The following is a 15,355-nucleotide window of genomic DNA, read 5'->3' on the forward strand; positions in this document are numbered from 1 at the left end:
CTTATTTCTTGGTTAATTCTGCAGCATTCAACTGCTTCTTTTTCTGACAAAACATGATACCAGTTCAGGGGAATTCATAAAAGTAGGCTGATACTTTTTCTGAAATACTGTACCTACTGGCTAGGTTGGATTACTAGAATCCTTAATTGCACAGGGAGCAGTTTTCAGCAGTTAATTCCATGTGCAGTTCTCTGGGGTTGCTGGTGTGATACTTTGTCCTTTTTGGTTGGAAAGCAGATGCCCTCTGAGTTTGGCATGTGACAGACTCACCAGGTGGGTTCAGGCTTTGGTGGTGTTCCAGCCAGGCTACAGCAGAGCCTGGCCAGCTTGGGAGGCTCCACTTGCTGTGTGTGCTCCAAAACAGCTCCCTCACCGTGCAGGTGCTTCTTAGCAAGAGGTGCAGTAGGAGTGATGGAGAAAGCAACATCAAAATAGTAATTAGCCCTATTTACTCTCTTATTATGCAAGAAGGTAATTAAAAGTATTAAGGTCCTGGTGAGACATGCTGTAGGAAATATATAAATATAATTGTAGGTTGATTTTTGTGTTTGTTTGTAAGTACCTCTACTGTGGTGTCAGTAAAAGCATAATTATGTTTTTTTATATTACCTTTTTCTCGTTTTCCTTAAGGATGCTGATATTCTGGACATAGAAAGCAAACAGTTTGAAGATTTAGAATTTCAGCAGCTTGAACATGAAAGCAGATTAGATGAAGAGAAGGAAAATCTGACTCAACAGCTCCTGCATGAAGTAGCTGAATATCAGCGCAGTATTGTCAGTAGAAAGGTAAGAGCACCAACACTTGATTAATTTGTTCTTTGCTGTTAGCATAAAGGCAAGGAAGTGGATCTTCAACCTTCCTATCTGCAAGAAATAATGCAAAATGTTCCTCTTTGAAAGAGTTTTTGAAGCAGAGCAAAGACAATGGCCTAGTGACATTGCACACAAATCAAATAAAACACTTACCCAAGAAGAAAGAAATTAATAACATTTCATGCCCTGTTTGCATATTTCATGTGACAATCAAACCCTTTCGTTTGCTCCAAAAAAATACCAAAGATTTTTTTTTCCTCCTTAAGAAAGGAGATTTGTACTCACTGGACAAAACTACGGTTATTTTAGACTTGTTATTGATTTTGCTGTTAAATGGTTTTGTTAAAATAATAGAACACCAAATTAAGAAAATACAGTAATTTTAAAAATTAGTTACAAATGTCCTATCTCAATCAATTAAATACCACTTTTTTCAGAAGTCAGAGGTTGGATCTCTAAATCATTTCTCTTCAGTGTATGAATGCTTGTCACTATATTATCAAAGAATATATGCAATTATTCTTTTGTCTCTTCAGTAAGTTTTCTCTTTACTGTCTAATTCTTATTTAATTATCTCCTTCAGAGCAGTGAGCTGTTGTGTAAAAACTTATTTTCCTGCTGCTTAGTCATGCATATGAATAAGTGAACTTTCATGAATAGGATCTTTGCTGCAGGTTGTCTTGAGATTTGAAAATAAATCATGTAAATTGTGATTTTCTCATATTAGGAAAAGATTTCTGCTCTCAAAAAACAAGCCAATCATATTGTCCAACAAGCACAAAGGGAACAAGATCATTTTGTAAAAGAGAAAAACAACTTAATCATGATGCTGCAAAGGGTAAGTATTTTTTGTCTTTCAAACATTTTTAGCATGCAATAAAAGAGCATTTCATAGAATAAAAGAATGTAGAGCACAAGAAGAGCATCAGTGTGCAGAAGGTAGCAAGTTGGTAATAATGTGACAGATGTTCACCTTTAAAAAAAACAAAAGGAAATCTTTTGCAGTCCACCAGCAGATATTATTTAGAGAAAGCACTGCTGGTGTTTGATAGAGTGTTTTAGAGGTGCCCTCTCTCCCGAGGACTCAAGCAGAGGCACCCACCCCCGTGCTGAAGCTGGAAGCCTGTGCTCCCTGTGCAGCTACTGGGACTGTGTACAGGGTGCTCAGAGTTTTGGCTTGTAATAGCCCCTGCAAGGCCATGAGATGAGCTACTTCACATCAGCTAACATCTGGTTATAAGAAGGTGGCATGAACCCTTTATGTCCGTTTTAAGTTCTGCTTTTAATCAAAAAGAAACCATGTTTAGTTCACTAAGCAGAATCATCATTTTCAAAACACTGAAGGAGCACTTACTTGGTTTGGCTATGGTTGTTAAATGAAGTCTTTCATTTGTTTTTTGTTTTGTACCTCCATTTTTTGTTCAGTTCTATTCTAGAAGGATGAAGCTGAAGCTCTGCTGTGCAGTTTCAGTCTCCCATCTCAGTGTGTTTCTTAGGACCACACTAGTTAAGGAAATGGTTAACATTTATTTTCACTACATGGCTGTTGGTATTTAATATAAGATGTCTGGTTTTAACAGGAAAAAGAAAATCTCTGTAATCTGGAAAAGAAATATTCCACACTTTCCGGAGGAAAGGGATTTCCTGTCAGTCCCAATAGTCTGAAAGAGGTAAAGAGTTTCTCTGCTTTTGACGTTACCATAACTAACTTTTAATAACACTTCATGCAAAAGCACTTCAGTACGTAGTATTTAGTGAAGTCCTAGTCGTCAACTCTTTACAAAGTCATTTCATACCATTTTTTAAACTTACTTATAAAAGTCTAAATTCATTAACAAGCAAAAATGGCTTCTCTTGACGTTCTTCCAAATGTAACTGGTATCACTTTAATCTCTTGCTGTGGAGAAATGATTGTTTTTATGTGTGTGGAATGTGTGTGTATGTCTAATTTTCTCAAAATAGACAATTAAACCTCACTGAAGTGAAGAAGAATGAGATCTGGGAATAACTGTTCAAGTACAAATACAGCTTGGTCTTATTTTTGCTCTGTAGATTGTGTCATTGCTTTATTCTAAGGCTCTTTGCTAAAGTGTGACAAATTTACATTTTGTTCTTTTAAAAAAGCATTGATTTGAAGACTTCAGGCTGTTGTGGTTCTAAGATACATATTGAGCTATTTATTGCACTGTTTTGAACACTTAGAGGAAGCAGAAAATTTAGCATTTAAAATATACTAACAGGGATCTAAGACTGCTTCATTAACTTACGTTTAAGAGCTCTGACTGGTCTTGCTGTTTTGAAGCCCTGAATGAGGCCTGCCACATCTAATGATGTCTCTGGGGAGTTGGGCTCTCCAAGTCTAAAGCAACCACGTCCTTTCAGCACCTGGGAACAGGGGTCTTGCACATCTGATCTCCAAGTTCCTAGTGTGCAGTTTCACATGCCAGTGGGATTGAGCACCCTTGCTTGCTTGCTTAGACTTTCAGTGTCCTAGGTTGTGTTTTGACCTGGACATCTGACCATCCACCAGGACATCTGGCAAGTCTAAACTTCATTTTCTTTCCTTTTGAGATGTGTCTGCCCATTCTGTCACTAGAGAGTGGATGCTATCTGGCTGGGTTTTTTCACATACATTTCATGGCTTGTTTACTCACATACTTCAAAATGCAACTACATTAAGTGAGGCTGCACTCTTGTTAATGAAATGGATTGTTCAGTGGTGTCATTCCAATGACCACAGTGAAGTCAGTCAGGATTTACTCTAAGGCAAATAAGAGAAGGAACAGCAAGGGTTATGTGTTTCATCCTCAGTGTTTCCATAGGCTCTGTCCTACAAAAGAAATTACTTTGCCAGATGTCATGTTTGTCTTGGTCCTGTTTAATTCTCTAAATGTCCTGGCACCTTTAAAAACCAGGCACCAAAGACAAGCTTACAGAGACTGCTGGCACAGCAGTTCATTTCACCAGAGGGTTGCTCATGCATCAGTCGAGTCTGTGGTCCAATGCTTGCCAGCCCTCTTCACTAAAGCACACATTTGTAATCCTCTGCCATCCATTGGGAGCTGACTCACAGCCTGCACAGCAAGAGAGTAACACTGCCTCACATAAAGAAGCAGGATGCTTATCCCAGTACTTATATAAGCAAGGAAAATCAATGCAGTTTAAAAGTTCAGCATTGAAAAAAATACTTGGATGACTAATCTGACATGAAAACATTTATTTAAGTAAATGTAACAGTGGTCTGAGCTTGTGCATAGCACAGTCATTTGTTCCTTACTTAGCTTTTTATCCCCCTTCTAAATCCTCACTGGCATTGTGAGTCAGAACCAAATGTTCTTCATATAAAGGTGAAAGTGTTTAAATCTTAACACAATATTGCATTACAGAATTGCTGAGTTTTGGTTACTGATAAACTGCCACTACAAGATAGTTAAGCAAGTTTATGTTAATTCATACTGGATTCTATTTTACTGTACTATTGTCACATGTTTTGAGAGATAAACCTTAGTATCTTAGCCAGTTTCCTCAATTAATGGGTCATCAAATAATATGAGAGTTAAGATTTGCCTCCCATTCGTAGAGTGCTTTGTTCACTGTATGATACATAATTTTCCAGAATTGTCTTACCTGCTTGAAATATATTATACATTGAAAATTATGCTAATAGTAGTGTATAGTAGTGATGTATAGTAGTGATAGTAGTGTTGGTATTTCTTTTCAAGTAGTCTTCTGTGATCATTGGTAAATTTAGGCATTTCTAAAAAGAAAAAATACTATAGCAGTCTGTGGCTTTTCTTATGGAACTATGGAAGTTTACACACTGGTATGTCACTGTGTTGGTGCAGTAATACAAACACAGCCCTTGCCACACATGGTCAGTGTGAAAACAGCTTTACATCTTGATTTAAAAATACACATATTTCTAGCTCATCTTTTTGACATTGCTTCGACAGTGATTTACTCTTCCTTTTACATAGCCTTGTTTTCTATGGATAAGAAATTAGGACATTTGAATTTATACAGCCTGATATCCTATGCACAGTGGATTAGAATCCATATTTTGCTTTCTAAAAACCATTTGTGCAGTTAACACTGAAATACATGCAATAACTACATTTTGCCATCATGTCTTAAATCTGCTTCCTTGAATCTCCTCAGCAGGCAGAAGCACACTGATGTTCCTGCCATCCCTCAGTCCATCACTTTCTGTATGACTGCTTAATTAAAAAAAAAAAACAAGAAAAGGCAAATTGTAATGGCTGTAGGGCTAACACTAACAGCATCTTACCTGGTTCTTCTGGTAACATATAAAAGTTAGAAGTATCTTCCAGATGATGCAAATGGAAGATGTGTTAGTGTAGTTTATGGGAATGGCTTGTCCTTATAGAAGTTCTTCCCAGTTCTGTTAGTCATTTGATTTACTCAAATTAACCTAATAGTTAGCAAGAAACAAATCAGGTTATTTAATCAGAGACAAAAAGAAAAGAACTGAGATCTCAGAATAAGATTCATTCTTCCTTTTCGCCCAATCTGCTTTCCTGAGAAAGAGCTACATAATTTCTAAAGGGTGTTTGCATTTTAGTAAAAACTTTTGGACACTTAATGTACATTTGCACTTTGATTACACAAATGTTTTTAGAATTAAATTAAGAATAATTTTCAGAATCCAAGTATTTAACACTTGAAAATCTTGATGCTAATTTTATTTTATTTATGATTATTTACAAATATTTGGCTGAATCACTCTAAACTAACTCTCATTGTACTGGATACATTAATACTCTTGCATGTCTTTTGGCTTTTGCTCCTTTTAACTTCTGAATTCCTCCTTTTAGGGCTATATCAGTGTAAGTGAAATTAGTGAGCTGTATGGCAATTCCACGAATATATCCCCTTCCACTCAGACCCCCTCAGATGTTGAAGCAGTTGCCACTGAGCCTTCCACGGCTGTGCTGACGAGCCAGCCACAAAATAAAGAGGTTTGTTTGGGAGACATTTCCCTTTGTTTGCATTGTTCTTTCATGGCTGCCTTTTTTATTTTCTTTATTTTTCATTTTTTTGTAATTCAACATGTAACAAACTGACCCCTGCCAGATACCAAGTCAGTTACCAGGTTAATAGTAAAGCTGAAAGACTGCTCCAGCTGTAAAGTGTCTTTGAGGAGGTAGATGGGACTATGAAGGCCAAAAAACCTGAATTCTTATGACCCAAGGAGCACTAAGTGACAAACTTTGCCTGCCAAACACTGTAATGTAATGCACCTTTGAGAAAACGTCTGTGGACAAGCTTATGACAACTTGATTAGTGGTGTTCATTTTGTATGTTTTGTACCCTCCCTTTCTTCCCCCCTTGTAAGGTGGTAGAAGTATATCTTGAATAGTTATGGGAAATTACTAGGTTCTACCTATCTTAGCTATTCCTTAGCTATTGGAGCCTGTCCAGTCTGTTTTCTAACTTACTTTCTTCTCCTCATTCTTTGTGAAATTTTGAAAAAAATCCCCTTTTAAAGGAACAGATTAACCCTATAAATGTAAAGCCACATACTTTGCATTGCAATCAGGCAGAAACTGGTTTAGAATTTGGCATTTGTGTGCTGCTTCTGGTAGCTCTGTATGCCTTGAGATTTGCAGTAGAGAACACCTCCTTTCCTGCTAAACACCCCAACAAACACAGTGCTAAAACTGCAGCTTTTATGTGCCGTATCTTTTGAGAAATTCCAAAAAGAAAACTCTGTGTGTAATTTCTCTTTTTTCTATAAAGCTAAGATCACCTCTCTGTTCTGGATTTGTGTTTCCTCATTCTCTTTCTCCTCGCTCTATTGCTCAACTTCCATCAGTCCATTGGCCTGAGGTCATGGCTACTCATGTAGATCCTATTCCTTTATCTGATACACCTCCACCTCTGCCAGCTAAGAAACACCGCAGGCAACAACAGGTAACAGATTCAAAGCTGATAATTTGGGATTAGTTTGTTTTATTTGCTTTTGTTATGGTGGCCACAAAGCTGATTTATGTGTGAGGACTTTAGAGCCATAGACTATAAGTTGATTGTGCTTACAGAGCGTTGCACTTAAAGGCACTGCTCATTTAAAAATCAACGTGGTGTATTATAGAATGTTTCTGAAAAAAAAAATCACCTTTTAATGCAGAGGCAAATATTAATATTCAGGAGCCATTGTAACCATCAGAGGACATGCACCAATAATGTGTGTGTGAAATCCTAAGTTAATTTTTCACATACATTTAAACAATGCCTTTCAAAAGCTGTATTGGTTTTAAGCTACCAGTTCATTAGTGTAACTTCTAAGGAAAAGTTTTCCTTTGTCATTGGGTTTCACTTGTACAATAGACTTGAATATTTAACGCAAAGGTAAAGGTACAGGGACATGGACATAAAATGTGTGCATGGATTTAATGCATTGTTTTAATCAGTATGACTTTAATGTGATGGAAAGCGCTGTGAAGCAGGAGGCGCTCTCTATGTTAGATTTTGTTCTTTCCAGACTATCAGCATGTTCCATATAGAGTGTAAGTGAGCAAGTGTATCGATTTATGTTGTCAAAACTGTAACAAATTCCCCGTGAAGCATTTCAGGAACCTGGAGGAGCGCAAGAAGCAGCACAGGGAGTGCACGTACCTGAGCGACACCTTGCCCCGCAAGAAAACCACTCCGTCCGTGTCTCCCCACTTCAACAGTGCCACGCTGGGACGCAACATCACTAACAAAGTACGTGCCTCTGCTCACAGCCTGCCAGCCTCTGCAGGAAATCCTGGGCTGGCGTGGAGGGAAGGCTGGGTAGCTCCCTAAGCATTATGTAACCTCCCAAATTTGAAATGAGTTGAGGTTTATTAACAAATGGGAATGTATATGAAACATTCTCTACTTCCAGCCTTTCTTCTGACCTCTGGAAATGCCATTGTATTTTTGGGCTGGTTTAAATTGAGACATTCTAGAGACACAACTTTTTGTTTTCTTTTCTACTGAAGGCCTGTAAATGGTGAAGATAAAGTTATAAATAAGTGAAAATACTCTCTGTTTGTGATGTGGTAAATCAACAAACAGCAGGAAGGTGGAGATACTACTTTGAAAACATTTTGCCCTAATAGAGACATCACCTAATAGAGTTGAAATATCGATGGCTGATTGATATGACATGACATTAACAAAGCATATTATTTTGCCATTGCTGATTAAAAAAAGTCTTGAAATGCAGTTTAAAGCACATATGTACAACATTTCCTGCAGGGACATTTACCATTAGGACAGAGTAACAGCTGTGGCAGTGTACTTCCTCACTGCCTGGCAACCATGACCAAAGAGTCGGAATCGAGGAGGATGCACAAAGGTAAGACCTTCTCATTGTTTCATTTCTGTTTAAAATCAGTGTTCAGTTTTTTTAGAAATACACCTGAAACTGGTGTTGCTATAATCAACAGGTCTGCAAAATAAAAGTTTACTTCTTGGTGACAAAAGCAAACTCTAAATGTAACTGATTCTTTTGATATTGGCAAAATAAGAGGTTAATATTATGATGCATGTGCACATGTAGTTTTTAAGTACATAGTCACCAAATATAATCCAGTAAACAAGAAAAGTATATTGAAAATACACATTGTGTTAACTGGGTAATTTCTGTGAGTGATTTTGAAGCAGTATATTACATGTTCTTCCTTTTTTTCTCTTACGTTTTTTTTAATGTTGGGATCTTAAAAATTGTTTTTCACAGGCACATGTTTTTGCCTGGATAAATTCCCCAGAGAGAGATAACTTTGAGAAGCTGTGACTGTGGTATTATAAGTGGTCTTAAATATCTGGGCTACAAAATAGTAAGGGAGAGAGTTGTTCTGTTGCTAATAGATGGCTGTATTTTTAAATAGGAACACAGCAATTCTGGATCCAAAGGCAAGCTACACCTCTGAAACATGATCTTGTAGGCTGTGGATCCTGTGTCTGTTGTTTGTTGACTTGAGTCGATACTCGTATTTTCTGCTTTAATGGATGTATTATTCATAAGTGTCCCATCTTCCAAAGGAGGGACTCCTCAGTGCCATCTGTCAGTTTATTTTCTTTCCAGCATCTGCCTCACCATTCTCAATACCAGTGCAAGGGGCTCTTGTGTAGAGCTGCACTAACTGAGCCTGAGCTGAGCTAGATCCATCCCGCTGTTACAGGACTTGTCAGAGCTTGCAGCTGGTAAAGCTCAGAGCAATGACTGAGCTCAGTCACACACACCAAGATGAGTCAACGCACGGATGGAACAAGCAAGCTGGAAAAGGATCATGACTTACCACAGCCCCTTTATACAGCTGATCCAGTTGTGATTTGTTGGTTTTGAGCTTTAGCTGGCAGCAGGCCTTACACAAACCTGCAATGTTGTGGCTAACTTACTTGCCTGTACATATTTTAGGTACAATACAAAAGGAGCTTCATACAAAAGGATGCTTGGAAAGCATCTTTGATGTAATGTGTGTGCAAGGGTGGAATAGCTGGCAGCTATGTTCAGACTCATCATTGTGGTGTTATTTCAGTCTGAGAATTAATAGGGATGTTTTGGCCAAATTTTGACAAGAGATCAACTATTTAAATTTGGAAATATTTATGTAAAATGGTTGCAAAAAGTGGTAAGTGTGACCTAAGACACAATTTTAAAATGTTACCCAGGCAAGGCTTTTAAAATAAATCACTTTAAATGTTTACTTTTTTGACACTGTGCAATTAAGACAATCTAAGAGTAGGATCAGTTTTCTTGTCTTAAGAGTAAAAAAGAGAGAAAACTCATGAATCAGAATTGAATTATGGCCTGACAAAGAAGAGAGGCAGGGAGAAGGAGAGAGATGTATTCATTGGGGCAGTTGGCATAGCACATATTCTGTTGAGGAATCATGCTATACTGCTTGTCATATTAGTTGGCTGTTATTTTTTGAAAGATTCAGCAATTTGAGTGGAAATAGGAAATTATGATGAGAGCCTTAAGGGGTTAATCTGTACTGGGAGAGAGGACAGTTCTAGATGTCCTTTTCTGAAACATCAGCTTTGTGAAAGGGAAACAGGTGCTTTATTTGAACTGTAACAGGATTTTCAAAGTGTCATTAACAGGAAGGATATAGGAACACAAGGATCATTTGGGGCCTCTCTTAGTTATTAAAGGGTTTATTCTCTTTCTGTTCAACCTCAAGTTCCTTGAATTTATTGCTGCTGGAGGAACTTGAAGAGTGTAACTGCTTTTGCACTGAAGAGCCACATTTCTAGGCTGGGGAAAGCTCCTGTGTCTGGGTTACACACCACAAAGGTGTTTGCAGGCTCTTTCTGCACTGCAGTGCAGAACTTAGCAAGGACAGGAATATCCAAGTCAGATGGCTGGAGTCAGATCCCAGAGTATTTCTATCCAGCTATACAGAAGGGCCAGAAAAAGCACCTTTCATTCAGCCTTACAGGTAAAACCTTAATAGAAGCGCCTTCATGGTTTGAGCAGGGAAAGGACTGAGTTTACCTTGGTGGGATTTCTGGTTTCCCCTCACACTTCACACCCATACTTAACACATGGAAGGAAAACAAACTTTCTTCAAAGTCAAAAGTAAAGGAAGTGCATTTCTGTGGAACAGTGAGATGTGGGTAATGTTCTGAACGTGATGTATTGCTTCAGCACACCACACAAGACCACTGCAATGAAATATCATTGTCCAGAAATCATGAAATTGTCCAGATTTATGAAATCTTACTTGCCTTGCATTAAAATCAATGGTACTTGAGTCTGAGTAACTATGATTAATTTCATCAGACATCTTTAAATACATCTTTGAAAACCAAGCCAGATGTCAGTGGACACCCTTGGAGATATAAACATTTATCACCCTCAGTGATAAATGTTTATATTATAATAAATACAGCATATTTATTGTAAAAGCATTCTTGAGGTACATCAGGTTTGCCTTTTCAGAATAAATGAATATTTTTCAGAAGATTTACTGACGAATCAGTGGAACTTAGTCAATGTATAGAGACTGATTATACAGATAAATACAAGCTCTCTAATCTTCCTGCTCCAAAAGGTAGTTGTTCACCTAAAAAAACGTGATGAATAGATAAAAAGTTTTCTGTACCTGTCATGTGCAGTGAGTCAGCGCTTGCTTTCCTTGCGTTTCGTTCCCCACTTGACAGGTTTTTCACTCTGTCAGTTTTCTGTGGCCAAGGTGGTCTATTGCAAACGACATGGGCGTCTTGGCTTCCTGATACCTTGGGCACAGAGCACTGCAACTGTGTTCAGTGGAGAGCCAGGCTCTCGTGTGATAAATGCCATTTCATCCACTCAGTCCGGAGCCCTGCCTATCAAGCAGTGACCCACACACTGCTATCCAAAGAGGATGATGTGCTCCAGATGTGGTGTTAGTAGCTTCCTCTGCTCCTTAGGGCTTGACAGCATTGAGCAAAGTTCTAGACCAGATGTTCTGGTGTGTGCACACAGATCTGAAAACAAATATATTCAAGGCTGGCTGGAGGCAGTTGCAGCTCAGCTGGTTTAAAGATATTATCTGAGTGTTATCACTGGTCTGAAATGAGTTTTCTCTAATGTGCTTTCTCCAGTTTTTCTTATTTCAGTCCAAGAAGGCAACTGTAAAAGTCTGAGCTGGAAAAAAAAAGGGAAGTTAAAAGTGAAATCAGGAAATTAAGTTTAGCCTCCTGGGTTTGAACATGGATTTCATTCTCATTTTCTTTATGCGGGAGCAAGCAATATCTATGAATAAATTCTAGGCTGGATGCAATAATAAATATTTTCATGGATTTTTAAGTACTAAACAGTCTTTATTCCAGGATTACCAAACTGTGTTCAGTCAGTTATATGAGTTGAAGAATTGTTATTGAAAGAAACAGTCACTGTCAGTAATCATAGCCTGATTAAGTTGCCTTAAGGTCAAATGTTTTAGAGGGCACATATTTGTTATAAATCATTAGTGGGAAAAGGTATTTCTCAGCAGCCATTCATGAGGTATTTTTGGAAGACTGTAGGTATAAATTCACCTCCTGTGGACATGGCTTTGTAACCAAACCACGTGCAAAAACAGAATGAAGAAACCCCTCTTTGGTACGATCTCAAGACCTCACCTTGCGCAGGTGGATGCTTGGAGCTCCAAGCTGGGTGCCAGAGGCTTCCACAGGGACGGCCAGGAGCAAGGAGGGAGAGTTAGCCAATGCTAACTGCAGGATGGATTGCAGAAGGGAAGAAGGAATGTTAGCTGGGGATTAAGGTGTAAGACCAGACACAGCACTGGGAACAAAGCTGTTCAGAGAACTTAGGTACCAGCAGGATAATTATTTGTGTCTTTTCTAAGCTCTGTATAAAAAAAAAAGTATACTGCAAACAAGGGATATTTGTACAAACAATCTAGAAACTTTTCAAAGCAGTCTGCCTTTTTCTGTTTGCTTTTCACTCTTTTTCTTATGAAACTCAGGAAAAACCAGAAAAGGTATGAAAATATTCCTTTCCCTGGCTGTATTTCTCATGTGATGTTTTTGCAAAAGTACCAGTTGCATCAGCACTGTCAAGTAGTTCCTAGACTCTTGAAAAACTTTAAAATAATAGTTAAATAATGACAGCATTTCAAAAATTCTTTTTTTCCTGCTGTCATATAACCTGTCACAACAAAACTTCTGATTTGTGCTAATATCTGCAGAGCTATGGCTTTGCACAGGCCTATTTTTTTGCCTCTTTGCTCATAGCCACACAAGTAGAGCAGAAAATGTAGAAATCTTTGCAGCTCTGTGGGTGACGATGACAAGGTAGACAGACTTGGGCTTCCTACTTTGGCATGTTTCCACACAACAAATGTATCTTGACAATTCAATGTCAGTCTTTAAAAAGGGAAAAAAAAAAGAACAGAAAGAAGAAAGAATAGGAATAAAAGAAAAATGTAATGGGATCATTTTCATAAAATACTAGTGGGTTCTTTACATGCTTGACAGTGCCACTTTTAATAACAGCTTTCACCTTTAGTTCTACCCTCACCATAATTTTTGTGGTGGTATACCTGGATTTTGTGATTCTGCAGTAACTCCTTTGGAATATTTTTCTTTGATAACATGGCTTTATGGATTTTTGCAATATTCTTCTCGACAGTATGGCTGTTAACATTGTTAAGTTTATGGGTTTGCTGCAGAGCAGTGGAGCTCTGTAGTAAAACCAACGCAACAACAAATATTTTAGCTCTTTTATCAGGTTGGACTTAACTGATACAAATCTTGGCTTGTGAGAAATTTGAGTTAAGTGCTGGATCCTACAAGAAGTCTAATATTTTAAGTGCATGTGGTGTGAATAGGCACCTGAGCAGTTGAAAATTCCTTAAACAACAGATTGTGCCTGCCCAGTGTGTAGGTGTGGCTGTAATGGAAGCAGGTTGGTTGTGAAGCCTCGTGGTGTTGGTGCACAGCTGATCCTGAGCTTTGAGGTGCCTGCTGCTTACAGCATGAACAGAAAAGGAGAACACTGAATTATGCTTTGTTTCTGTGCATGCATCTCATTTTGCAACCTAACAAACGTTGATTTCTTCCGGTGTTGAGTTATATTTGCATGATTGCATAAATTTGACTGATAAATGTTTTCCTCAAAAATGGGTTCCTTATCTTCAAGAGTGGAGCATTTGTAGCACTGCCGTGCTGCTCTGTGCCTTTTAGATGGGTTTATATTTCAGTGAAATATAAAATATGGAATTGAGATTTCTGAGTAGGCAAGGATTTGTAGAGGGCTCAACAGAAAAGCATGCATTTGAATAAAGTTGCTTCAGTAATTTTTTTTTCTCTCTTTCCCTAATGAATCATTGATAACCATTTCACAGGAGCAATTAGTCATTCCAAGGGTTCAAGTATGAAAGGTAATTGCTTATCTGCAATAACAGAAGCATTTGCCAAAACAAGGGGGGGAAGCAAACCACACATATGAATCAGTAATACACGTGTTGTGTGATGCTATTATTTATGACTGCTGAGGTGTATTTGTGTCCCTTTTGTCTCTTTTACTAATTGATGCAATTGAATTTTTGATTGAAATTTAGTGTTCTTTTAAATGGCATGTGAGTCCTTTTAGTTCCCTTAGAAACCCAGCTTTAATTGTTTCCAAGAAGGCTTTGTATGGTACAGAGGGAAGTGAGGAGAAAACTACCTTGGAAATGCTTGTAGGGCACAGTTACTTTAATGACATGCTTTAATTATTCACCTGAAGACATGCTTTTGAGATAACTGCAGTTGTTGGCTCTCTGAACTGGCATTCTCCCAGCTCTGGCATGGCAAAAAATACCAGAGACTAACCTTGTATGCACCGATAGGGAATAAGGCAGAAAATACTGCAATTTAAGCATGCTTACTTAACATCTGTGTCTTAATGGTGTCTAGTAAAAAATTTTATCTGAACCTTGGTTCATTTGTATATTTGTCTGCATTTTTCCCATGTCTGTTTATCTTAAATATGTGAAATGTCAGTGGCTGCCTTCCTGTAAGAATGAGAGGTTTTTGTATAGTCTTATCAGTCCTTCCTAATCTCCAGTTCTGCCAGCAGCTCAGAATTGGGTCAGAAATGTGTAGAAAACATTATAAACCTAATAATCAGAACTATGAGAAAGTCTCACTTCTTGCATTCATTGAAGGAAAAACGTGGTTGCATTTCTAATCACATAGATGGAACAACCTTAAAAGGGCTCTGTAAAATACTTCAGCAGTTAAAATGACAACTCCTCCTCATCAGGCAAGCTCAACAACCTCTCTCTTAGTCTGCATTACTTTGAAAGAGCAACAGAGACATGAGATAAAAATAATTGTGAAGAGATATTTTCAAAGGACATATTACCAAACAAAGTTCCCTGTGTTCAAGATGGATGACTTTTCAGAAAAAAATGCTTTTGTGGAAAAATAGCAGAAGAACGTTTGCATGGACCTTATTTTTTCTTCAGAATCATTGAGCTAAAAGATCTGATTCAATCCTGTAGGGTGAACTGCAATTTCAAAACTCCAATGAAGTACCTCTACACTATGATTCTATAACATGCAGCCTGTATTATATCAGCTGAAACTGAGAGTCCAGTGGCAGTTACCAGAAGGCAAAGTTTCTCAAACAGACAAATAAAACCCATATTCAATAAAGCCATCCTGAAAAGTACTTAAGAATATTGAATATTGAGATTATTTCTTTTTTTCTCTAATTTAGTCAGTGTCACTTCTTCTATTCAGGAATTTAACTGAATTTAACTTTCCAGATGAGGCCTAATTTTCATTTTAAAATGTAAATTTCATTTTTTCAAATTAGATCTTCATATACATACAAGAACATAGATTGAAAAGTCAGCTATACTAATACGCATAAATTTGAATCCGTCATAGATAAAGCAGGTGTCTAAAGCTTTTCTTTCAGTGTGATTAACTTGTAAAATTAACCGCAGTGTTGTAGTACCTTGGTCACGCTGCAGTAAAGACTGAAGTGGTGTTCAAAATGCGTGTGCTGCTAACAAGATATGCTCCTGTTACATAATTTTTGTGTGAAATCAGTGTTTCCTCTGTACTT

The 15,355-nt window shown here is 37.8% G+C and overlaps 1 protein-coding gene and 1 long non-coding RNA gene across 7 annotated transcripts in view; one reads left to right on the forward strand and one right to left on the reverse strand.

Moving 5' to 3' along the window:
• Positions 1–15,355, forward strand: part of PHLDB2 (pleckstrin homology like domain family B member 2) — an 82,180-nt gene that overhangs the window by 56,357 nt on the left and 10,468 nt on the right. For 5 of the 6 annotated variants that reach the window (XM_063393838.1, XM_063393836.1, XM_063393840.1 and 2 more), the window contains 6 exons: positions 631–786; positions 1,541–1,651; positions 2,394–2,483; positions 5,649–5,792; positions 7,399–7,539; positions 8,059–8,158. In XM_063393838.1, coding sequence (XP_063249908.1) covers positions 631–786; positions 1,541–1,651; positions 2,394–2,483; positions 5,649–5,792; positions 7,399–7,539; positions 8,059–8,158 — 742 coding nt within the window. The remainder of the gene's footprint in view (positions 1–630; positions 787–1,540; positions 1,652–2,393; positions 2,484–5,648; positions 5,793–7,398; positions 7,540–8,058; positions 8,159–15,355) is intronic. The other variant, XM_063393841.1, reaches the window with a different exon arrangement.
• LOC134548790 (uncharacterized) lies at positions 4,919–15,353 on the reverse strand. The gene is made up of 3 exons (XR_010079891.1): positions 11,914–15,353; positions 10,914–11,437; positions 4,919–5,245 (listed from the first exon to the last, which is right to left on the reverse strand). It is a non-coding gene; the product is annotated as an uncharacterized LOC134548790 (long non-coding RNA).

Source organism: Prinia subflava, chromosome 3, assembly GCF_021018805.1.
Source record: "Prinia subflava isolate CZ2003 ecotype Zambia chromosome 3, Cam_Psub_1.2, whole genome shotgun sequence".
Classification (NCBI taxonomy): domain Eukaryota; kingdom Metazoa; phylum Chordata; class Aves; order Passeriformes; family Cisticolidae; genus Prinia; species Prinia subflava.